This window comes from Chrysemys picta, chromosome 1 (assembly GCF_011386835.1).
Source record: "Chrysemys picta bellii isolate R12L10 chromosome 1, ASM1138683v2, whole genome shotgun sequence".
In the NCBI taxonomy this organism is placed as follows: Eukaryota; Metazoa; Chordata; order Testudines; family Emydidae; genus Chrysemys; species Chrysemys picta.
In genome coordinates, this window is record NC_088791.1 from 230306862 (window position 1) to 230331994 (window position 25133).

A 25133-nucleotide genomic window follows, 5' to 3' on the forward strand; every position below is an offset into this window, starting at 1 on the left:
TTTGAGCAGGGGGTTAGACTAGATGACCTCCTGAGGTCCCTTCCAACCCTGATATTCTATGAAAAGGGTCTGGTTGTGGGAGAGAGCCTCAGTATGATATGTTCAAGAGAAAACTAGATGATATTTTTGATTGAAAGATACACCTGTATAACATCACTAACCTCAGGATAGAGTTACTCCTGATTTACATCAGGGTAAGGTGGAAAAGAACCAGGCCCACAGAGTGCAGACATCATAAATAAATAAAAAGAGTGATGAAAAGTAGCAGGGCAATGAATTAAAGGCAAACAGAGCCTGTCTCTCTTTCTGAGTACTTGGGATTGTATTTTCTCATGTAAGAAAAAAAATGACTGTTAAATGCACTGTTTCGATAAATGCTTATGAAGAGAGCGGTTACTTGTTGGTGTTAGTGTCAAATTTTCTTTCTTCACCTTTTCAGCAAATTTCTGAAAACCTTTAGCATATAAGGTGTTGATTTGCAATGTACAGCAGGTAATTACCAGGCTTTCTTCACACTTTTAGCAACACCTCCTACTCCTTGGCCTTATTTCACTAGGCTGGGTGTTAGTTTTTTGTCAAGTGCCTTTCCTGTGCCAACCTATGGCTGCAGATACCTCCAGGAATCCCTTTAGTACAGTGGTCTTCAGTTACTTCTCAGGAGCAAGATGGTGCAGTGGTGTTTGTGCTCTGCAAGCCTGTTACATCTGGAGACATGGCTTCAAATTCCTTCATTCTCTTACAGCTGTAAAGGAGTTGGTTGGCATTTGTCCACGTGACAAAAACATTACTGGTCAGCCAAATTTGCCATCTCTGGCATAATGCGAGTATAGTGCTGTGCAAGCCTCCCTTCAACCTCAGTCCTTATCCGAGACATCCTTTTTTTCTCCGGCCTCTCTTAAACAAAAACTAGCTGAAAAGTGGAATAGCAGAGATGTTTAGGGCAGTGGGAGAGCTTGCACAGTGTCTGCCTGCACTATACATAGCTTTCAGAAGCACTAACTTAACTCACAGGATTAGAGTATAAAATAATTTGTCCCTTCTCTTGCTATACTGTGACTATTTCTGCAGGCCTACCCGTATCGCACTCATGCAGGCAAAACTCGCATTGACACCAATGGGAGTTTTGCATAATAGTAAGTATGGGATCACCTGTTGTCCTGTGGACTTGTTAGCATTTTTCCCATTTGTCTGATTTATATAATAGTACATTCTGTTTCTCTTTTTGGCAGTTCTAAACATACAGGTTAGAATCTCCAAACACCATACAAGCCTTGGCTAAAGGAAGAAGTAAAATTGAGTTAAGGTTTAAGGCTGGATTACGGCTTTAGGAGTGTACAACTGCAGCTTAACCAGTAGGTTGCTCCCTTTTTTTCAAGGCCCCTCCATATTTGTTGGGCCAAATTCTCTGCCTTAATAGTTTAGTCTGAGTCAAAGTCACCGTGGATTTGCATTTTCAAAAGATGGGATTTATGATGCAGGATCAGACCACTGTTCCATCAAGCCTGTAATTCTGTTGTCTAAGGGCTTGTCTACACTGGCACTTTACAGCGCTGCAACTTTCTCGCTCAGGGGTGTGAAAAAACACCACCCTGAGCACTGCAAGTTTCAGTCCTGTAAAGCGCCAGTGTAGACAATGCTCCCAGCGCTGGTAGCTATCCCCCTCGTGGAGGTGGGGTTTTTTTTAGAGCGCTGGGAGAGCTCTCTCCAGCGCTATGCTGCAACTGCACAAGCCACGTTAAAGCGCTGCCAGTGAAGACGCGCCCTTAGAAGACTGAAGCAGAACGTGCATTTAACTTTTCTACTATTTAAACATTCTCATTAATTACCTCCTCTGTTTTCCTTCTTGGTGGTCTCAAGGCATGCATGCAGATGCTTTGTTTCTTTTGGAACATATCCTATCTTTCTGCATCATCACAGTTGGCCTTGATTGCAGTGAGTCCATTGTGGTTCTACAGTGCGGGAGGGGTGAGGAAGGGAGGCAGCCGGTAGAGAATCTACACAGAGGTACAGGAGAAAGGGCATGAAAATGGATGTGGAGGTCCTATTTAAATTGCTTGAAAATGGGGTCCTAATTTTTTGTTATCTTTTTCTGTGTAAGCCTTCTGCCAGGTGGTTAATGGCTGTGAAAAGAGTAGGTTTAATATATTTAGGGTCTCTCTTAAAACATAAATAAGCTGGATTGATGCCTCCTCCAGAAACCTGGTAAACTAAACGCATCTGAGACTGTGTACAAACAAGGGGATCTCTATTAAGGGAAAGGGAACACAGTCATAGCCTTGGGAAAACACAGCGACAGAATTTATATGCAAATAAAAGGTCAAATACCCTCCTTCTTCTGGTAACTTTCACAAGCAAAAAAAAACCTCCGGGAATGCAACTGCCGAACCAAAAAAAAAAAAAGGTGCCCGGAAAGCTGCCCCTGAAATTGTGCTGCCCCAAGCTCGTGCTTGGTTTGCTGGTGCCTAGAGCCGGCCCTGACAATAGTCTATCTCCCTTCACACCTGCTGGTGAGAATGTCCCACCAAAATCCAAGTTTATATATAGTTATTGTGACCTCACAAGCGTCGCTAGGGGAATTGTGGGTAAATAGCCTATGCAAATGAACATCTCTATGGCAGCACATTTAATCAATAAATGGAATTGAGAGGGTTTTCCGCCTCTGGCTTCTAGTTATAGGACTTACATCTGTAACTATCAAAAGAAGTTTCTCTCAACAAAGCTGTCATTTATATTATCAATATATTCCTTCTGCAAGGGGTATTTTGATGTTCCATTCAGTCAGTTAATAATTGGGTAGCTAAATCACCCATTATTATTACCATTGTAGCAAATTATTTTGTAACTTCATTTCTAACATGTTGATCTCTTAACATGGTAAAGTCTTCATATGATTTTTATCTGGAGGCTTCTAGTATAATCTTAAAATGAAATTAAAATTTAGCACTAACAATGCTTATCATCACTCATATCATGCCTTATAAAGTGCCCTACAGATGTCTCCCAACAGTCTCATAAGGTAGGTGAGAAGTATTTCTTTGTTAATGTGGGGAAACTGAGAAAGCGGTTAATCGACTTGTCCGAAGTTGCAGAACTGGGATAGAACTCAGGAATCCTAGTCATGGACCAGGACACCACCATGCTAGGCTCTATACAGACACCATTGTCTCCTAATACTCATGCTGGAATATATTTTAGAAGGGCACACAGAAATATTATAGAAATACAGCAGTGGTTGCTTTGTTTGTTCATTTTTATTGGCAATTTTGAAGATGTCATAAGCCACTAGTTCAGAATAGCTAGTTTTACCATGTTTAGGTCTTCTAAATTTTTATGGGTGCCATTTCTTTCTCACTCAGTAGGATCAGTAAGAGTTGGGAGTGCTCAGCACCTGGCAAGATTGGCTGCTTTGTTTACGGCTTTTCCAGTTACTATTTCTGACCCAGATTATCATCCTCACCTCCACACACAGGGAGGTACCCTCTGGGTCCAGTGCAAGGCTCTAGTGAGAAGCCCAAGTCTCCTACTGGCAAAAGGTGCTGGGATTTCTACTGGGGCCCTATCCCTGGATCCATCTTTTATATCAGCCTTTGTGTAGTAGGCATCGGATAAATTCAAAGTCTAGCCCCCTCTAGCTCCTGGAAGGAGGGAAAGTGTTTTTTCTCTGTTCACCCATTTTGAGAGCCTTCTTTTAGAAGTGCCTTTGGGTGTTATGGGATTGCGCGGGGGGGGGGGGGGGAAACACACATCTCCACCAGCTTCTGCCACAGCCTCTTGGTTGCTACAAGGGAGAGGAAGAAAGAAGTTTCTGCTATTCTACTAGCCCTCAGCCTACATTTCTTTGCCTCTTCTGCCATAAAAATCTCCAGTGCCAACCTCTGCTGCTCACCGTTCTATGCATGATTCACAACTTGCCCACAGGTTTCTAAATGGTGGGAGCAAAGCTACCCCAAATCTTATGGACTTTACTTTATTGCTGCTTGGCAAAATGGTGACAGGCAGAAGAGGCATAGGAACTGTCTGCAGACTCAGTCTGGAAGATTACATTTGGAATGTTCTCCTCACAACCATGAAGGCTAGGAACTTTTTTTCTTTTAATGAAAGTTTAAATTGTGTAGAAGCTGAAGGCATAAGCCCCCACACTTGCCATGGAGTGATTTGCATTTGGCAAATGGGTGTGTTTTTTCTAAGCATTGGAATAATTATTTTCTTCCTTGGTTCTATTTACTAGCTTTCTACAAGGGCTATTGGGACCTTGTTATCACACAACCTAAGAAGATGCCTATCTTAGCTTCCTTTCTGAGAACTGTCATTTGGACAGAATTATCCAGTGCCGGGTGATTACAATCAGGAATAGCAGTGCAGATGAATTCTTTTGTAATATACCATTTTAAAGTTGGCGAAAATGCTTTAAAGCTCTGCATTGTTAACTTACCCCTGTAAATAAAAATGTAGGAAAAGTATTTGAATGTTTAGGATGAGAAAAACTAGAGAATAATGTTTCAGTTGCCTGAGCTCACTATACTATTTCCTTTACCCAACTTGAAAAACTTGATTGTGCTGTGCTGTGTCACATTGAATTATATTGTGTCTGGCAACAACACTCATCTATTCACCTTCCTTTCAACCTGAATATTGCTATACAAAAACAACTCTATACCTGTCATCCTGTCATCAAGCTAAATATTCACCTTTCTTTTGTGTCTCTACCAGTTACCTGAAGGCCCATTATTTGCATGTACATTGTTCAGTTAGCCAAATAAATAAAAAATAAAAACCCTACTGTTAGGGTCAATCATTTAAAGTATTAATCTTTAATGGGCTTTAACATTATTTAATGGAACAGTGAACAATAAAGGAATTATACTTTAGTGTCTGTGGGTTTTGTAATATTCCAATATATGCCAGTCCAGAAAGAAACTTGGATTAGGAAAAAAAGCTTAATAAAGTGCTGTATTGGTTACAGTTTGTGCTCCATGATAAACTTGTCGGATTTTGTCTCAAAAAGTTGTAGTCTAAAGACAATGTGACTGCTGTGACCTTGCATCTTGAGTGTGACTGGCATTTTAAGGGTTATTTCCTTAAATTTAAACAATACCTTTCTGCAATGCAAATAGTTAATTTAATGCTGTTATTTTATTTTGACTAATTTTATTTCCACACAGAAAAGTTGAAAATTTGCCAATGATTAGTTATAAAGCACCTAATGTCTGGTTTACTTCTAGAGGATTATAGTGATTGCACACGTATTTTTAGCAATACATTTGAAGGGACTAGAAAAATAACTTGCGTTGTAAGAATATGGATCTCACTTTACATATTTCATAGCAAAAATTATGAGCCTGAGAGAGTCCTTCAAGTGGAAGAGATTAAAACCATTAGACAGTTCCAAATTGGTGTGACTGGCTTAAAGCCTCTGTGGAATAATGAATGTCTTTGAACCTGAAGGGGAATTACCAACAGACATTTGGTCAGATTTTGATATCATTACCACCAGTGTAAATCATTAGTGACTTAAATGAAGTCAATGGAGTTACTCGGGAGTTACACCTCTGCAAATGAGAGCAGAATCTAGCTCATCTCTTCAGGATTTGAGAGATTTTTGAAATGCTTAAAGTAAGATGCAAACACTGCCAAGGAGGATTTCTCCTGTGTAGCAAAACAAACTGAGAAAGAGCAACACCTTCCCACAAGGGGTCTTCTCCAGCTTTGAGCAATACCTAGATCCTGGTGTCACACACAATAAGAGAGTCTTCATGTGTTGGGAGATGAGGTTAAGCCCAGATCTATTCTGGAAACTTAAGACCAGGTCTTCACTTAAAAAATAGGTGTGGTTTTAATATTGAGATTGCTTTCTCATTGTAAATCCTAGTGGAGTCAAGGCACTGTACTTTTTACCTAGATGTAAAGTATCAGAGGGGTAGCCATGTTAGTCTGAACCTGTAAAAAGCAACAGAGGGTCCTGTGGTACCTTTAAGACTAACAGAAGTATTGGGAGCATAAGCTTTCGTGGGTAAGAACCTCACTTCTTCAGATGTCTTGCATCTGAAGAAGTGAGGTTCTTACCCACGAAAGCTTATGCTCCCAATACTTCTGTTAGTCTTAAAGGTGCCACAGGACCCTCTGTTGCTTTTTACCTAGATGTAGTTAGTCAAGGCCTATGCTCTTACATCTAAAGTTTGTGACACAAGTGGAGCAATTAGGTAATAATGCAATCCACAAAAGCCAGCACACTAGGCAGGCAGCTGTCTATGCTAGCCAATGGGGGATACCAATGAGAGGAGCATGTGCTATGCCCTTCCTCTCTCTTTGAGATAAGCACCTAAGTCCAGACTGCAGGAAGGTACCTATTGCTTCTAACCATCCATGAAAGGGAACCCATACTGGAGTCAGGAGGCTCAGGGTATGGCTACACTGCAATTAAAAACCCATGGGTGGCATGTGCCAGCTGATTCAAGCTCTCAGGTCTCAAACTGAGGGGCTGTTTAATTGCAGTGTAGATTGGCTGAGGCTGCAGCCAAGCCTGAATGTCTACACAATTAAATAGCTCTTAGTCTGAGCCCTGTGAGTTCAAGTCATCTGCAATGGGCCAGCCGCAGGTGCGTAACTGCAATGTAGACATATCCTCAGGCACCTATGGCCTTTCTTGCAGGAATGCGTTAGGTGCCTGCTGCACGCCACACAAAACAGCTGGAGGAGGAAATGGTGGTGCTCACCTTATAACTTTTAGACCAGTAGTTAGAGTACTCACCTGGGATGTGGAAGAGGTTCAGTTTCCCTCCCTCCCTCCAAGGGAGAAAGGATTTGAACAGGGGTCTCCCACCACTCAGGAGCGTTCTCTAACCACTGAGCTATGCGATGTTCTGATGTAGGGCTTCCTCAGTCTCTCCTGTTCTAGCTGTTCCACTGTGGATAAATAATTGGAGCAGGGGGACAGTACCCACTGTACCCTAAACATTAGGGTAGAGAATCACCCCCTGCCTCCTCGGGCCCAATGACTATTTAAGTATTTATTCACACCTGAACGGTCATTGGGACAAGACAGAGAAGAGACATCATGGATTGCTTTGGGGCCTAGGTGGGAGACAGGTGTCCAGACACCTAGAGGGAGGCAGCAGTGCACATGCAGAAACATAGGTGCTGAGGGAACTTTTACCCTGAAAACTTAGGCACGGAGTGAGTTAAGGGACCTACAGGGTTCAGCAGGAGTTTTGTGGATAGCAGTGGAGCCTAAAACTGTGCCTTAAGTGCCTAAACCTGAGATTTAGGCACCTAGGTCTGGGGTCTAAGTATCTAAGTACCTTTGTGGATTCAGTGATGACTGGGCCTGATGACTGGCCTGTCAACTTTATAAACCCAGTTCTGGTGAGAGGGTTGTTTTTTTCCTTTCCCATTCCTCCAGCATTAAACACCACTCCATTAGCTTCTCTTCCTCATCACGTGTCCAGCGTCTATCACTTTTCTGACTTCTTCCCATCTATCCTTCCCTTTCTCTCTGCTCCTCCATTTTCCTCTCCTCACAATCACCTCATTCTCAGTGACTTCCACTTCTACTAAAATGTAGCAAAGTCAGTGCAGTGAACAAAACTAATGATGTAGGTCATTGAAATAAGTGATGGGGATGTGTATCCGAGATATAAAAATAAGCGGTGGGTTGAAAGGGAGGACATGGAGAGAAGGGGAAGGAAGCAGGAGGCATATTTAGAGTCAGAGGAAGTGAAAGATAATATACTTGGGGCTAAGGAAAACAGTCCCATCTAAGGAATTTTTTTTTTGGAACATCACTACAGTTGAAACTGCAAATATCAGTACAGAGAATGAATGAAAATGGAATAACCCGGAATATACTGAACAGACAGTTGTGGAATAAAAAGAAAATGAGAGAAAAAAACAGTCTGCATTTGTGTAGGCTTCCCTCATCACTCTTCATAGAAGTTGTGTTGGATTGGGATGGATTTACCTCTACTGTGGGCTATTTTCAATGTACATTCCTATTTAATGAATTCTTATTTATCTAACTTTGTCAAATGTGCCCATTAAGTAGGCACATACATATGTTTATGCCCTGTAGGTGCATTTGTCTTTACACATGCATATAATTGTAGCACTGTCTAGAAATGGACCATCCTGCCCCCATCATCAATAAAATCCTAATGCTTCTTATCCCAACTCATACCAACCTCCTGGGGAAAATCCTAAGGAATAGATCTTGAAGTGAAGGCTCATTTGGGCTAAGGAATATTAGCTTAAAAAGAGTTAGTTATTGTTTCTTTGTGAAAGTTTTGAAATGTTGGAACTAAAAGATTTCCAAAATTCTTCAACTGGAATTACTTTTAAGGAACTCAGACCCTGATCCAACAAAGTGCTTAAACATATGTTTAACTTTAAGTATGTGAATGGTCTCACTAAAGTCGCTGGTGTGAAATTGGAACAATACCCTGGAGAATCAGGCCCTTTGATTCTGTGCTGAAAACTGCTTTGTGGCAGGACTTTTTTGTTGTTCATGCATTTGCTGTATTTTTCCTGCGTCAAAGTCCCATCAGCACTGGGCCCCTTCTTGTTCCCTTGATCCATTATGCTGTAGTCCACCTCCAAATTGTTGTCCTCAGCCATTTCATCCGTTGTTTCAGATTGGAACTTGTCAGTGCTGTGTCATGTTAAAAAGAAATCATCCAGCTGCTGCTTTGGCCACCTTCCTCCTTTCATTTGCACCTTTCAGTGAACATACTACCTTCTACCATATGCACCTGTACATTGAAAGAGCCAGAATTTACCATAGCATTTTGATAGAGTCCAAAATGCCACACAAGTTACAGTGCCCACATAATGTGATAAGATTGATATTTAATAAACCATTATTGTTATTCCTTTTTAGCAACTCTAACAATTCTGCTAAGTCAAACTATTTTCACTGGATGGCTGAAAGGAAAAGATGTGGCCTAGAGACTATTTCTTTGCCAAATTACAAATTTCTGCCTTGTCTTGTTTAGGCACAAGAACTGTTAATAGAAAAGTTGCAATTTCTTATTTCATTCTGGAAATTTTTTTTTATTCACTCCATTTTCAAAAACTGCAGAGGCATTTTTGCTTAACATTTCTTTTCAAGTGTCCTCATGGAGAGAGCAGACCTGGAAAATATCTGCCAAAAAGGTAAAAGCTTAGCAAAGTAATAAACACCTGAAAAAGGCCTTTGGAATAGAAAATTTAGTAGACTACTCAGTGCTCACTCCAGCTGTAATTTCAACCTTAACTCTTAGGACCTGCTTGTGGGCCCCTTATTTATATGAGTGGACAGTTACGCAGATAGGTAGTCAGTGGGGCTACTCCTGTGAATAACTGCTCCCCCAGGTGAATAAGATGGGGGAGGCAGCATAATGTAGCCTTTAATGAAGTTTTATTTATTGGAGAATATATTTATTGGGGCAGGTATACACACAGCTCTCATTTTTTAAAAAATGAGGGCACACCTAAACATGGGACAAGGGCTACCCAAATATAAGTCCTTTCAGTTACAAGGAAAATTGTGAATTTAAGATACCAAGGGTGGAACTCCTGGTCTTGTTCAAGTTAATGGAAGTTTTGCAATGTACTTCAGTGAAGCCAGGGTTTACCCAATATGTATATGGGAAGAGAAAACTCCTGGGAGCAGCACAAGTAGTGTGTTTAAAGACTACTTAAAAATATGGGATTGTAACTACATTTTAGGGGGTTCCTTTCTTAGGTAACAGAAAGTTAGATAACCTTTGGACAGATCAAAGCCTACTGCCTTTTGAGCTAGTGTGAGACTATTGTTTATTTGTTATTTGTATTATACTAGTGCCTTGCAGCACGAGTCATGGAACAGGATTCCCTGGAACTAGGTGCTGTACAAACAGGGCCTTACAAGCTAAGGATAAGATAAGAGACAGCAGATGGAGACAGACAGATGGGGAAGTACAATTAAACAATGAGACCATATTGGTCAGCATGGTATGTGGTGGTCTTGGCACACTTGCAGCCTCACTGTTGTCAAGTTTTTTATAGACCTGACAGCAAAAGAGTTTTCAGGAGGAATTTGAAGGTGGATAATGAGGTAGCTTTGTCGATGTTTATGGAAAGTGCCTCCAAACCGTGTGGGACAGCATGGGGAAAAGCACAAAGATATTTGTTGAAAATGTGGTAGTGGAAACTGGCATGACAGGCTGATTGGAGGTGAGCACTGACAGCTCAGAAGGAATTGAGAGATACTGGTAGGTCAGAGAATGACAGTGAAGGTGATGGTATCTACTCCACTACCTAGGGACACTACTGCTGCAGACTAAAATATTCAACACAATTTCTCTTCCTGAGCATCCAGTAGTTTACTCTCAAAAGAAAGAAAAGCCCTATTAATTTTAAAAATGCCACATTTTTTTACACTGAAAGACTCCCCACAGCTCTGATTTTATTTTATTTCTGTAATATATTTTTTCCCAAAGCAATTAAGTTGAAGTCATGGCTTGTTCAACCTTTCTTCTTGTTTAGCTGGAATTTCTTTTCTGTTGCTGATGTTGGGGTTTTTTCATATAAGGCTTGATTGTGCAATCCTTAAACCACATTGATGTAATCCTTACCCACATAAAGAGTCCCTTTAATTAAGCCATGGTACTGTCCCAAATTGATGTGTCAATAGAAGAGGCTTTAGAGCAAACTGGTAAACTAAACAGAAATAAGTCACCAAGCCTAGATGGTATTTGCCCAAGAATTCCAAAGGAACTCAAATATAAAATTGCCGAACTATTAACTGTACTATATAACCTGTCGCTGAAATCAGCCTCTGTAGCAGATGACTGGAAGGTAGCTAAATGCTCATTTTCTAAAAAAGTGCTCCAGAAGGGATCCTGGCAATTACAGGGCAGTGAGCCTAACTTCAGTACCAGGTAAATTGGCAGAAACTATAGTAAAGAACAGTATTATCAGACACACAGATAAGCATGGAGTGTTGAGGAAGAGTCAACCTGGCTTTTGTAAAGGCAAATCATGCCTCACAGTCTGTTAGAATTCTTTGAGGGAATCAACAAGCATGTGGATAATTGGGATCCAGTCGATAAAGTGTACTTAGACTTTCAGAAAGCCTTTGACAAGGTCTCTCACCAAAGGCTGTTAAGGAAACTAAGTAACTCTGGGATAAGAGGGAAGGTTGTTTTATGGATCAGTAACTGGTTGAAAGGAAACAAAGGTAAGAATGAACAGTCAGTTTTCACAATGGAGAGGTGAACAATGGGGTCCCCCAAGGATCTGTACTGGGACCTCTGCTGTTTGACATATTCATTAATGATCTGGAAACAGTGAAAAGTGAGGTGGCAAAGTTTGCAGACAATAAAAATTATTGAAGATATGTAAGTCCAACGCAGCCTGTGAGAAGTTACAGAGGGATATCACAAAATTGGTTGACTGGGCAACACAATTACAGATGAAATTCAACATTGATAGGTGCAAAGTAATGCACATTGGAAAAAATAATCCCAGCTATAGATGTACAATGATGGGTTCTAAATGAGCTTTAACCACCCAAGAAAGAGATCTTGGCATTCCCATGGATAGTTCTGTGAAAACTTCTGCTGAATGCGCAGCAGTGACCAAAAATGCTAACAGTATATTAGGAACTATTAGGAAAATGGTAGAAAATAAGACAGAAAACATGATGACACTATGTCCATGGTGCGTCCACACTTTGAATATTGTGTCAGGTTCTGATTGCCCCATCTCAAAAAGGATATAATGGAAGAGGAAAAGTTTCAGAGAAGGGTAACACAGACAATTAAGCATATGGAACAGTTTCCATATAAGGAGAGACTAAAAAAGATTAGTGCTGTTCAGCTTAGAAAAAAGATGACTAATGGGAACGATGACATTATAGAGGTTTATAAAATCATGAATGGTGTAGAAAAAATGATTAGAGAAGTATTATTTACCCTTTCAAACAACACAAAAAACAGAGGTTACCTGATGATAGGCAGCAGGTTTAATACAAACAGTAGGAATTACTTTTGTCACACAACTAACCTGTGGAACTCATTGTCATGGGATGCTGTGATGGTCAGAAGTATAACGGGGTTCAAACTGGATACATTAATGGAGGATAGGTCCATCAATAGGTATTAGCCAAGATGGTCAGGGACACAACCCCATGCTTGGAGTGACCCTAAATCTCTGACTGCCAGAAGCCAAGAGTAGAAGACAGAAGTGGATCACTCCATAATTGTCATGTTGTGTACACTCCCCCTGAAGCTCTGGTATGGGCCACTGTTGGATACTGGGCAAGATGGACTAAGGTCTGACCCAGTATAGCCGTTCTTATGTACTTACGTGAGTAAGAGTTGCACAGTTCTGCTCATAATGAACAAAATATGGACTAAAACAGATAAACCCTCAAATATTCACAGGGACATATGTTTTTATATGTTTTTAATATTTTTATATTCTATAGACTGGAGTGCAGAAATGTTGGGAAGTGGACATCAGGAATTTTGTTTTTACGGTTTTTCTTGTTCAGCTTATTTGTGATTTTGCTCCCTATTATTGGGGAAGCAAACGCAGAGCCCCTTCCCAAAGGGTCTGAAGGATATCATGCTGCTAACTGAAAAAAATCTTATATTATCCCTGTATACATGTTTGACTAAATAAACAACCTGTAAATTGACTTGTAACAGCTGCCATGCGTCTTTAGACAATAGAAATAGCTAAGTCAAAATTCTTAAAGGACAGATTGTTGCAGGACAACAACAATAACAACAGAATGTATTCAAATAGAAATGACTACATTTTTCTAATTGGACATCTATCATTTGTGTGTCATCAACCTCAGTCTTTTGTGAACTATTAATACTAGAAAATTATACTGTGGTTGATAAACGTAAGTGTTATGTTCCTTTAATTGCCTACCAGATTTGTTGTTGTATTTTTTATTGGCCAAAGTTGAGTGATCCATTAAATGTATGTATGTATTTATAATATGTACCTTATAGCCTTATCTGTATTGCTACTGTGAATTAATGAGTTATTTTTTTCTCTTCATGTAGTTTTCCCTACACAAAATGGAAATGTTGCTATAGTGACTGGAGGTGCTAAAGGAATTGGTTATCATACTGTGAAGCATTTGGCAAGACTTGGCATGCACGTTATAATAGGTACTGTCATTATTTTGTCAATACAAATGTATATTGTGCCTCCGGGACTAAAATCTTAAAGAAATATCTGTCCATCAGTATAACTAAAAAGATGCCTGGTTGTTACGGAGCCAAATCCTGACAAGCCTTATGTTATTTAAAATGTTTATTACGGCAGTGCCTTGGGCTGACCAAGAGTGGAGCCCCATGGTGCTAGGCCCTGTACAAACACAGAGTGGTAGATGGTCCCTGTTCCAAAGAGCTTACACAAATCTCTTTTGTAGGAGTTCTAATGCTTAGTCCCTCTGAATATTTGGCCCATAGTTTATGTTGGAAGCGTTTTTAAGAACTAGTACTGGAATCCTTTCATGCAAAAAGCAGCCAGTGTGAACATATATATAAAAACACACACTTGAGCCCGGTAATTTGAAATACATTTTACAGTGGGCACACTTTAAAATGTTCTTTTTACTGATTTTTAGGCAAAGCACTACTGTTATGAGCAGGTATTCCCCCTACTTAGGATGTGGAAGACTGTAAAACTTTTTTAAGGTGTCCATTCTACATTAGGAGGAAATATTATGAAAAATTTAAAGGTATTTTTTAGTGTATGGGGGGTGGTTCATGTTTTGTCCCGTATAATGTAACTCAAAAGAAGTTAGAAAAATTGTTCTAAGCAAAGCAAACATTGAATTATCCACACATAAAAATATTAGTGAAGATTTTGAGTCATCTTTCACTCCAATTCTGAGGTTTTCTTGGATTTTTTTTTAATTATATAATGTTTAAAACACTACAGTATATTACCTAATCTTTTCCTGTTGCTAACCCACTAGCTTTTAATTTAAAAGAATGTAATTTAGAGCTATTCTAAGATTACTCTATTTGTGTTTAATTATACTTCAGCAATCCAGAAATTTAACTTTATTCACAAGGAAAATATGACTATATTAAGAGTGAAAAGCTACTAGCAGCGGTGGATCAGTCTGTTCTCAGTCATGCAGGTGGGAATGCAGAGTACCTCCATTAACATTAAAGGAGTTACTCTGGCTTAGCACAGGTGTAATGCAGAGAAGAACCTAGTAGTATATGTTTTAAAAGTCACATCAAAATCAAGCAACTGAAAACACAACCAGGTGCTACTGTATTTTGCTAATGCTGTCACTATTACTATTGCACTCAAAGTATCTTTATGTATTTTTAAGGTGAACTGCAAAAACTTTACTCAAAAAAACCCAGTCCCTGTGTCATTTTTTCTCCCCTTTCTTTAGGAAACGTACAAACACACTTTTGGTTTTGTTTTCAAAATAATTGTATATCATTTAAGGTAGAAATGATGAGAATTATTTCAATCAAGTGCAATATCTGAGCCAAACCCTGACCCAAGCACAGAGCCGAATCAGAGCTTCACAGCCTGGATAGGTTCTGCATCCATGGAGCCCTCCAGAAGGGAGAGGCCCCCTCAGCAGACTCAGCAGTCACTCTGGCAGGTGAGCCTCTGGCAGTGCAGCGACATTTCTGCACAGAGGCAGGAGGAGAGGGGGCAATGCATCTACCCCTGGTGCCTGGCCAAAGAAAGAGTCAGAGGACCAGTTGGCCCCCCTCACAGAAATGTATGTGACAGCTGCAAAGGAAGCTATTGACTGGTAACAAGTAGAGTCCATCATGTGCTGACTTACCATGGTGATGGAGGTAATGTAAGAACCTCAACAGAATCCCAGGAGTCGGTGCTGAAACTACGGGTGATGGGGCTGCTGCTGCTCCACCTGGCTTGAAGTGGTTTCCATCATATCCAGGGTTTACAGTTTGGTTCAATGGCTCTCAGCACCTCCATTATACAAATTATTCCAGCACCTCTACCCCCCAGGGCAATCAGCGCAGGAACACAGTAGCAAGCTCTTCAGTAGCTTCCATTCACCAGATATGCTTTTTGAGCCCTCAGGTTCCCTGCACAGGGGAGATAGAGAGGTATGGCTCTTGTCACTGTCATTTTCTCTTATCCTGTTGTCCCTCCTCATCAGGAGATTTAAAGCAAATTCCAATTCTGATTTCCTGTCTTTATTCCCCAATTTTAATCTATAACGGCTACTCCACCTTCTGCAGCAAACTGGCGTTCTGCACAATTTGTTAATTTCTTTTGGGGATAGAGAAATCTGTAGAGGTTAAAAGAGAGACATGAACACTAGATAGTGCGGAGAAAAACTTGACACCCGTGTAGTCAATGAGGGTTTTGCCATTGGCTTCAATGACTCCAGGATTTCACCCCAGACTTTGATACTAAAATACTTAATTATTGGATATGATTCTCAATATATCTGTGACCACAAAGAAGCTTTTCCACATACTTCCACTGTTGATGCAAGAGCCTTCCCCTCTTCTGTAGTTCCTGCTGTCTGGAACAGCTGTCATGTATGTCATGGCCTTATTATGGGCTGCCATCTGCTCCCATTAAAGTAAATAGCAAAAGTCCTAATGCCTTCCATGGGAGCAGACTTTGGCCATATCTATATTACCAGCATTACTATACTGGTATAATTCCCAATTTGGACATTGTTATTTGGAATAATACTGTTAATGCAAAAATTCAGCTACACTGAAAAAAAGGTTGCTGTAATTCTGAATAAGAGTATTTACACAGTGAGCTATATGGTATAAGTATAGTGGTGTAGTTCATCTCATGTGAAAACTCAATATAATGTAATATGACACCATTGAGAGGGTTATCTGCAGCAGGAATTATATCTCTGGATCTAAAAGCATGAGCTAAAAGACCCAATTTTGTCACCTTAAAGGTTGTAGGGATTCATAAACCTCTATGTGGTCCAGCCACTAGGAGACAGAACCACATTGGGTATTCTATTCTGCAGTCGAGTGGTGTGATGGAAGCAGGGGTTTACATACCTGAACTAGCTTTCATCGCATGGCAGCTGCTCGACCATGTACCCAGGGTTCCATGTGTGTAGTGCTAGCTCGAGCAGCCACCTATGATGCTGGGCTTCCCTACTATTGTTAGAAATTAGGTCAACTCAAATTGTGAGCTGGAGTTTAGACTGATTCAAAGCTTGTGTGCTTTAAGACCTGCCATGCCCCCTGGGTGTTCCAGCTTTAGAATGAATAAAGAAATATTTTGCTGTGCATGTGTTAAAAATTCTGACTTTAAACATTCAGAACTTCGTTGGTCTCTTCCTTAAATCTCAGTGAGTTAATAAAACAAGCCTAGCATAGTGATTCTAATTTGAGCTGTTACTTATGTGAAAAAAAGTCCATTTAGCATATATGGGGAACAGTTGGGCATTTTTCCCCACCCGTGTCCTTCCATCCAACTCATATACGCTTTCACACCCATAATTCAAAACAAAACTGAACCAACTTTGTTCAGACCAGGGGCATAAGTAGCGGTAACTCTAAAACACCACCCCTTGTAGCACTTAAATGAGACATCACACACAGTAAATCGTGTAGCTCTGTGATTCCTCCCTCTCCTTTCTTACACGAGGAGCGAACAGTTACCAGTTCTGACACTTGAATTATCACTAGGCTTCTGAGTTAGCTCCTTACTGACAGGAATTGGGCAGTTCAAACTACTCAGAGCTATTGTTCCAGATTCTCTGTAAGCATCTCTTCATCAGTTACACGAGTCACATTTTTAAAGTTTTCTTCATAACCATTACATCTGTAAACTGAACTATTTAATGGAAGCTGAGATTCTGGATCATAATACCAGTTTCAGAGAAGCGCTAGGATGCCGCAGATCAGCTCAATCTTAGCCCGGGTTCAAACTTGCAGAACATTCCATTTACTGAGTCCAAGCATGGAAAACTTTAGATCAAAAAGAATTTGTATCCAAAAATTATGAGCAACTGAAAAAAGGGGTTTTAGAATGGAAGTTAGAACTCGCCTTACCTGTGACAGGCACTAGTTACTGAATAACTGCCATAATATGGGCTTGCTGTTCTAGTTTGGAATTACAAATATCTACTTTTGAATTTCCCCCTTTGTAAGGGCTGGTGGTACTAAAAGTGGCAAATTTTGATTTGAGTGGCAATATCTAATATAAAAGCTCTCATTCTTCACAGCTTTGCACCGTCAGTGAAAAGTGAGTATAAAGCACAAAAGTTCTGATTTGGCAGCATTCTGTGCACGCTGGGCACAGCTGAAAATGCAAGGTAGTGGAAAATCAGGCCCATACTGTGCTTCTTTTGAAGTGTAATCATACTATAAATACACTTAATCTGTTGGAGCCTCAAATTTTGTTACAGATTAATAAAATTCCACTGAGAAACCCAGCACTTACTTGAAACCCCTTCAAGTCCAGCTGCAACTGTGAGAAAGCAAATATCTTTGTCACCTCTTTCTGTTTTGTTTGGTTTCCAATTTTCAGGTGAGACTCCTTATGCTCTAAATCAGTCCATTCTAATACAGTATGTCAAAATCACAAAGGTGACTTTAGAAGGATAATTAAATCCTATCTAGAGAGTGCAGTTTTTCATTTTCAAAGATAGTTTGATTTAATTTTAATTACAGAAAATTGATGTACGACACTGTGAGTATGTCTACACTACCTGCTGGATCGGCTGGCAGCAATCGATCCAGTGGGGATCGATTTATTGTGTCTAGTCTAGATGCGATAAATCGACCTCCGAGCCCTCTCCCGTCAACTCCTGTACTCCAGTGCTGCGAGAGGCGAAAGCAGAGTTGACGGGGGAGCGGCAGCAGTCGACTCACCACGGTAAGTCGATCTAAGTACATCGACTTCAGCTACGTTATTCACATAGCTGAAGTTGCGTAACTTAGATTGATCCTCCCTCCCCACCCCCCCGTGTAGACCAGGGCTAAGTCTCCTCTCACTCTAGATTGTTGCTGAGAGATATTTGAGTTCTAATATGTGCAGGAAACCATTTCTCTTCCTAAGTGAGGAATATTTTGTTAGGATGGTATGCACGTTAGAGTTATAGTTGAGCAGTATTTCATACTTGAGAGCTTGTTTTCTAATTCTCTTATGAGTGCTGAAAAGCATATAGTGGATTGCCTAGTAATGATCTCACTTTAATATTTTACTACAGTAGTTGCACTACAGTGAAGGCTACAAGAGGTTCAGCTATCATCCTCTATTTTTACACACACACAACCTTCCAAATCATTCACATGTTTGCTGAAATTTCCCCAGCTTAGTCTGTTTAAAGACAATTAAAAAGCAAAACCTGAGCAAAGCCCCTATTCCTTTGTTTGGTTAGGGATAGCTCTATTGTTTTGTCCCTAGTCAAACAGAGCAAAACGTGTACTGAGTGTAAAACCATCAATTGTGTGTATTACAAGTCAAGAGGTGGAATGTCTTCTCTGCACTGCCCTGTTCTAGTCAATTTAAGTGTACCTGGTATACTTTTTTTGGAACGTCCTGGTTCCATTTCATTTCTGCATTTCTTTTTGTCGGTAGTCAGGAAATTCTCCAACTTGCCATCTTTGGTAACAACATTTCTTTTTTATTCCAGGCAATCTTAAGCTTTGCAGGTTGTGACATCATATTTGAAATATTTTAAGTTTCCTTTTTTCACCCAGAAATAGTTTTTCCCATTGTGAGAGCTGTTCAAGAAAGAAAATAGTTTTATAGGGCTGTCGATTATTCCCAGTTAACTACAAAAATTAATAGCGATTAAAAAAATTAATCACAATTAATCGCAGTTTTAATTGCACTATTAAACAATAGAATACCAATTGAAATGCATTAAATATTTTGGATGTTATTCTACATTTTCATATATATTGTATTCTGTGTTGTAACTGAAATCAAAGTATATTATTTTTATTATAAATATTTGCATTGTAAAAATGATAAACAAAAGAAATAGTATTTTTCAGTTCCCCTCATACAAGTACTATAATGCCATCTCTTTGTCGTGAAAGTGCAACTTACAAATGTAGATTATTTTTTTGTTACATAACTGCAATCAAAAACAAAACAATGTAAAACTTCAGAGCCTACAAGTCCACTCAGTCCTACTTCTTGTTTAGCCAATCTCTAAGACAAACAAGTTTGTTTACATTTACAGGGAGATAATGCTTCTCGCTTCTTATTTACAATATCACCAGAAAGTGAGAACAGGCATTTGCATGGCACTTTTGTAGCCGGCATTACAAAGTATTTACATGCCAGATATGCTAAACCAGGGGTCGGCAACGTTCGGCACGCGGCTCGCCAGGGTAAGCACCCTGGCGGGCCGGGCCAGTTTTATTTACCTGCTGACGCGGCAGGTTCGGCCGATCGCGGCCCCCACTGGCCGCGGTTCGCCATCCCGGACCAATGGGGACGGCGAGAAATGGCGCGGGCAAGCGATGTGCTGGCGATGTAGTGTCTTGTGATGATACTACAACAGTGCCATGAGAATGCTGTTCTCACTTTCAGGTGACATTGTAAACAAGAAGTGGGCAGCATTATCTCCTGCAAATGTAAACAAACTTGTTTGTCTGAGTGATTGGCTGAACAAGAAATAGGACTGAGTGGACTTGCAGGCGCTAAAATTCTACACTGTTTTCTTTTTGAATGCAGTTTTCTTTTCACATAATTCTACATTTGTAAGTTCAACTTTCATGATAAAGAAATTGCACTACAGTATTTGTATTAGGTGAATTGAAAAATACTATTTGTTTTGTTTTTTTACAGTACAAATACTTTTAATTAAAAATAAATATAAAGTGACCACATATACTTTGTATTCTGTGTTGTAATTGAAATCAATAGATTTGAAAATGTAGAAAACATCCACAAATATTTTAATAAAAGGTATCCTATTATTGTGTAACAGTGGGATTAATTTTTTTAATCACTTGACAGCCCTAATTTTTTATTTTGGTTACCTTTTTCTACAGCCAGGTGAATAATTAATTCCCTATGTTTACAAAGTACAAATCTAGCTAGAAAATACCCCAGTCTTTCATTTGGATCAGTCAGTCCTCTCTGTAAATGGTGAACATGATTGAAAATTATCCTTTTTGAGACATTCCAAATAAATTAAAAAAAATTCCAAAAAGCATACATTTATACATGAGATTCCAGCCAGTAGGAGCTGTTTCATTTGCAAAGAGTGATGCTGAATGCAGGTTAAGTTGAAGAAGTGGAACTTTATTAAACCCTGTACACTGGTCTCTCCATGTGACTGAGTTGTTTTCAGCCTAACTCCATGGCATTCCCTGTGTCCACTGGTGTGCCGTCACTAACAGCCCCTCCAGGGAACATGGGCCCTCTGACTTCAGTTCCACTGATCATGATACATCATCCCTATTTTACAAACATTTTAATATAAACTTTTAAAACAAATTATTGATGCCCAGACCTCAATCCGTTTTCCTTCGGCCAGAAGTTGCTAACGTATAGCCAAGTTGGAGTCTCATCTTTACCACAAACTTAGTTGTTTACATTTTCTTGGAGATAATTTGGTCTCCTCAAAAGGCGACCACCCTGGGAATTACCTGTCTCCTCCTTCCTTGTCTCTGAATAATTCTCTGTTCTGTGATGATCTCTCTATCTCAGTAGGCTCTCTGGCTGTTGTGTTTACTGGCTTGTAATAGCCTCCTGTTCCTTTGGATCACTTGTCCCTCTTACTTATCTTATATGATCTGATGCCACTGCACCCCTTCAGGATCTTTTAGCTGACTCTTTCTGGTGTCTCTCTAATGGCTGAATCCTCACAGGGATGCCTGTCTCTAGGGCTGGTAGGTCCTTAGCTGACCTGTCGTACTCTAGTGCCTGCATTCTCTGATTGTTGGACATCTCTTCTCAGTGGTGTCTCCATCCTTCTGGTTGCAACAGACCTCCTCTCATTGACAGCAGGGTTTTAGTTCTTCATCCCATCAGTGCCTGTCCCTGACTGTTTTGGGACCCTTCTGATAGGGTATTTCTGTGTGCCAAAAATGTTAACAAGGGGTCTGAACCAGAAGAAACAGCCTTATGTAACAGCCTGTTAGCTGTTTTCACAATTGAGTCAACTGGTGGGGAGGAGGTATGGTGGTCAAATTCCCATTTGCATGCAAATTACTTGGAATTTTTCTGAGGCAAATTGGGAGCTGTTGTTGGTGAATACCGTGTTCAGAATGCCATATCTTGCAAAGTGGGCCCTCAGTTTGACTTGCTTCTTGTATCAGGCAGGGCACTGACATCCCTAAAATTTGAATAGCAGTTCACTGTAATCAAGTACTGCTTTTCATTGAAGGTAAAAAAGTCTGCTTCCACCTTTTTCCATGGTAAAGTGGGCCACTTATGTGGTAAGAGTTTCTTTCTGCTGGCATTTATCACATGACTGTCAGGCATCACTCATCTATCAGGGAGCAGAGTTGTGTATTTGTTCTCACCCAGTAAACACATTCTAGGGCACATTTAAGTCAGCTGTCAATACCCAGGTGCGTGACATGTATTTTTCGCATGAGGTCCTTATGTAATGAGGTGGAGACAACAGCTCTTTTTTCACAAAATATGATTGCATCCTGCACTCTCAGCTAATCTTTAATGTGAAAAAATAGTTCTGCTCCTACCAGTACTTGGCTTAGGTAGAATTGCTGTCTTTACTGCCTGTAGTTGGGAGTCCTTTTCCATAGACTATTTGATTTTCATCAGTTTCAATGTTAAAACTGGGAGACAGTACAGCATGTTAAAGGATTCAGTGTCCTAATCTTCACCTCCCAACTCGCTGATGCTGTTCAGGGTGTTAGCTAACACCACTACCCATCTAGGAACAATGCTGGGTGAGACTTCTCCGGACCATCTTTTGTGCTGGCCTTATGCATATTGGCATGTGCAGCTATCTATAGCAACCAAATGGTGTTGCAAGTGTTGTCATCATGCTGAACTCTGTCCCAGTTTCTGTGACCAAACCCATTCCTCATATCAGACTGTCAAGATTCTGGCTTTGGAAAGTTCTGACAAGATATCATCATGGATAGTGGCATCTTTCCAATGCCTGGGTCTATGCAGATGCACAATTTGACTGATGGCTTCTTTGCCACCACCATGGTACTATGATACCCTTGCTCTGCAGACTTTCAAACTCCTTTTGTACTCCCTAGTGCCACTGGAATTTTCCTTCATGGTAAGCACACAGGTCCCAACTTGGGATCTGTTTCCAGTCACAACTTTTCTTTGAGGCACCTGTTGCATTTGAAAACATCCCTCCTATACTTTTAAAATGATCTACACTGTCTTGTTGCACTGCCGCTATAAAATTCTGAGTCTGTACCCTGATCAGATCCATGACTTGTATGGATGTATTCTCCAAGAAGGGTGTGTGGAGCTTACCATCCATCACCACAAACTTCTGTAGGTACCATCTGCTATTGTTTGGGTTAGTTATTATTGGATCACATTTTTCTATGGGTTGCATTATGCACTCATTGTACGTTATTAGATTGTGCCTGCTCTTTATAATGAATGTGTTCGAGTCCAATTAATTCTGGGGAATCACACTGCAAGAGGTTCCATGATCCTGGAATTGTGCAGGATATTTTCCCTCAAAGCATTGTGCATGCATGGAGGTTGGTATTGTACCCTTGTTGCTTTCCTGTCAGGACTTGATATGCTCTTAGAGTCCTGGTATCCTAGGGCTGGGCACTTCTCCTTCACCCACTCATGTTGTTTCCCACAGTAAATGCATCTCACTATGGATGTGGAACCCTGGCCACCTGCTCTTCTTTGCTGTTGTCTTTCTGTACATAGTACTGGGGGTGTTGTGCCTCCTAGGGCTTCCATCCTTTCTCTTGAGGCTTCTGTTGCACACCCAATGTCTAAGTATCTATCTGATGTGAGACTGCCTTCCCGGAGCAGCTGCTCCTTCAGGTGCTGATCCCAAGTGCTGCAAACTGTCCTGTCCTACATTAGGGAATCTACCAAGTCCCCAAAATTGCATGTAGCAGCCACTGTGCACAAGGCTGTAAAAGAGGGGCCTGTTCCCTTCCCTTCAGGGTCATCTCTAGTGAAAAGCCTGTGCCATGCTGTAGAATCGTTCTACTTTAGGGAGCAATGGGTCCCCAGGGCTCCTAGCATTGCTGTGGGGCTTGAGGCAGTAGTGAGCTTCAGAGTGCTGCAGCCCTCTCAGCCTTTTTCCTGCTGCTGTTGTCCTCCTGCATGGCTAGGTCTGTGTACAGCTCCAACTCCTCCTTCCACTGGGTCCATTGCTAGGCTAGGTTTGAGCCTGAAAAATTCAGGGTCTCTGAGGGGACTTCAGACTGAATTCCATGGCTCATGCTGCCAGCTGCTGCCCTGCAGAGAACTCACAGCTCAGAATGTGCTACCATGTTTCCCTCACAAAGAGTGAAGCTGAATGCAGGTTAAGTTGAACAAGTGAAACGTTATTAAATCTTGGGGACTGCTCTGTCCATGTTGCTGAGTTCCAGCCTAACTCCCCATATTCCACTGATGTCCTGTCAATAACAGTCCCTCCAGGGAACATAAGTCCTCTGACTCGAGTTCCACTGATTATGATGCAAAGATAGAAGCAGCCCAAATGGGGATTGTTGCACTGAGGGGGAAGGAGTAAAATGGGGCCCAGCTGGAGGCACCCCTTTCTTCCACTGTCCCCCAGAACTCAGCACAGTGTAGGGGAGACACCACCACTTTGGGGGCATTAGGACCCAGATGATGCCTCCTCTTCCTCCCCATGTGATCTGCAAGAGCAGACCCCTCCCCATCAGAGATTCAAGCAGGCAGGAGCAGAAGCAGCCTTTGGAGATTCAGAGAACTTTCTACAGTTTAGACTGGACTTCCTGTGCCTTATGCTGATTGACTGTTTGTTCCAACCCTTCCTCTCCCCATTGCTTACAGTCTCTTCACCTCAACTTCACTCCACATCTGCCCCTCCTGTCCTGTCTTCCCCTGCCCTGTCCCCATCACCTTAATTCCCTTCCTTTTTATTTCCATTTAGCTGATCCCCTCTTAAGAATGCCTTGCACTGTCCCCCCCAAAAATAGAACTAACATGCAGTTTACTGCTATCACAGTGCTCACTCTGCTTGTGTGTTCTAACTCTTTCCCCATTCTGTGTCTGTCTTGTCTATTTAGACTGCAAGTTCTTCAGGGCCGGGAGAATCTACTACAGGGGTCGGCAACCTCTGGCATGCAGCCAGCACATCCCTTGGCCCGCGCCGCTTCCCGCAGCCCCCATTGGCCTGGAGCGGCGAACCGCGGCCAGTGGGAGCCGCGATTGGCCGAACCTGCGGACGCGGCAGGTAAACAAACTGGCCCGGTCCGCCAGGGTGCTTACCCGGACGAGCCGCATGCCAGAGGTTGCCGACCCCTGATCTACTACTCTGTATTTGTGTAGTGCCTAGCACCATGGGGTCCCACTCTTGCTTGGCCCTAAGGCACTACCATAATAAATGTGTTTTAATAATAATAAATAAAACATTAGTTCAGAACCCTCTGAAATACCTGGATAATGCATCTGGAGTACCAATAATGCATAAAATCATTCAACTGTGTTGAATTACTAAAACCAGATTTTGTTTCACTTAATTAAACTGAATAAAATGTGTTGCTCTGTGGTAAGTCCCACTGAAACCATTGAAACGGCCTTCAGAGTGAGGTTCTTCTCAATGTAAGGTGGCAGAATCTAATCCAAAGCCCATTGGGTTATGTAACCAAATGGTTTGACATGCAGTGTTTATATATGTAAATGAAGACTAGGGGAATATTTTTAACTAAGTTTATACTCTAGCTTTATTATTTGCTTTATACATTATTAGCTGTAGTGTTTCACTGAGAAATAGAATTTTTCATCCCACTTCAATCATGTCTTATTTTATGCATTTATTCAGTCAAATTTGCATGACTAGTTTTATTTTTTGGACTTGATTGCAGAAAGTATCTTTGCTAAATCAATCTCACCTGAATTTATTTCATTATTTACATGGTGCAAAGTAGAAGAAATAAGTCAGAAAAGAGACAGACCAGCTTTGCATACATTATTCTATGACCAGCTGTATTTTTTTTATTCCCTCTAAATATTATGCATTTAGCAGAGAAAGGAGA

The 25133-nt window shown here is 40.8% G+C and overlaps 2 protein-coding genes across 5 annotated transcripts in view; both read left to right on the forward strand.

The window, feature by feature from the left end:
* The window catches only part of ZBED1 (zinc finger BED-type containing 1), a 219687-nt gene that overhangs the window by 31359 nt on the left and 163195 nt on the right, over nt 1–25133 (forward strand). For both annotated transcript variants that reach the window (XR_010597662.1, XR_010597663.1), the window contains exon 3: nt 13038–13145. The gene's annotated coding sequence lies outside the window, so the exon portion shown is untranslated. The remainder of the gene's footprint in view (nt 1–13037; nt 13146–25133) is intronic.
* The window catches only part of DHRSX (dehydrogenase/reductase X-linked), a 219683-nt gene that overhangs the window by 31355 nt on the left and 163195 nt on the right, over nt 1–25133 (forward strand). For all 3 annotated transcript variants that reach the window (XM_065580770.1, XM_065580769.1, XM_065580771.1), the window contains exon 2: nt 13038–13145. In XM_065580770.1, coding sequence (XP_065436842.1) covers nt 13038–13145 — 108 coding nt within the window. The remainder of the gene's footprint in view (nt 1–13037; nt 13146–25133) is intronic.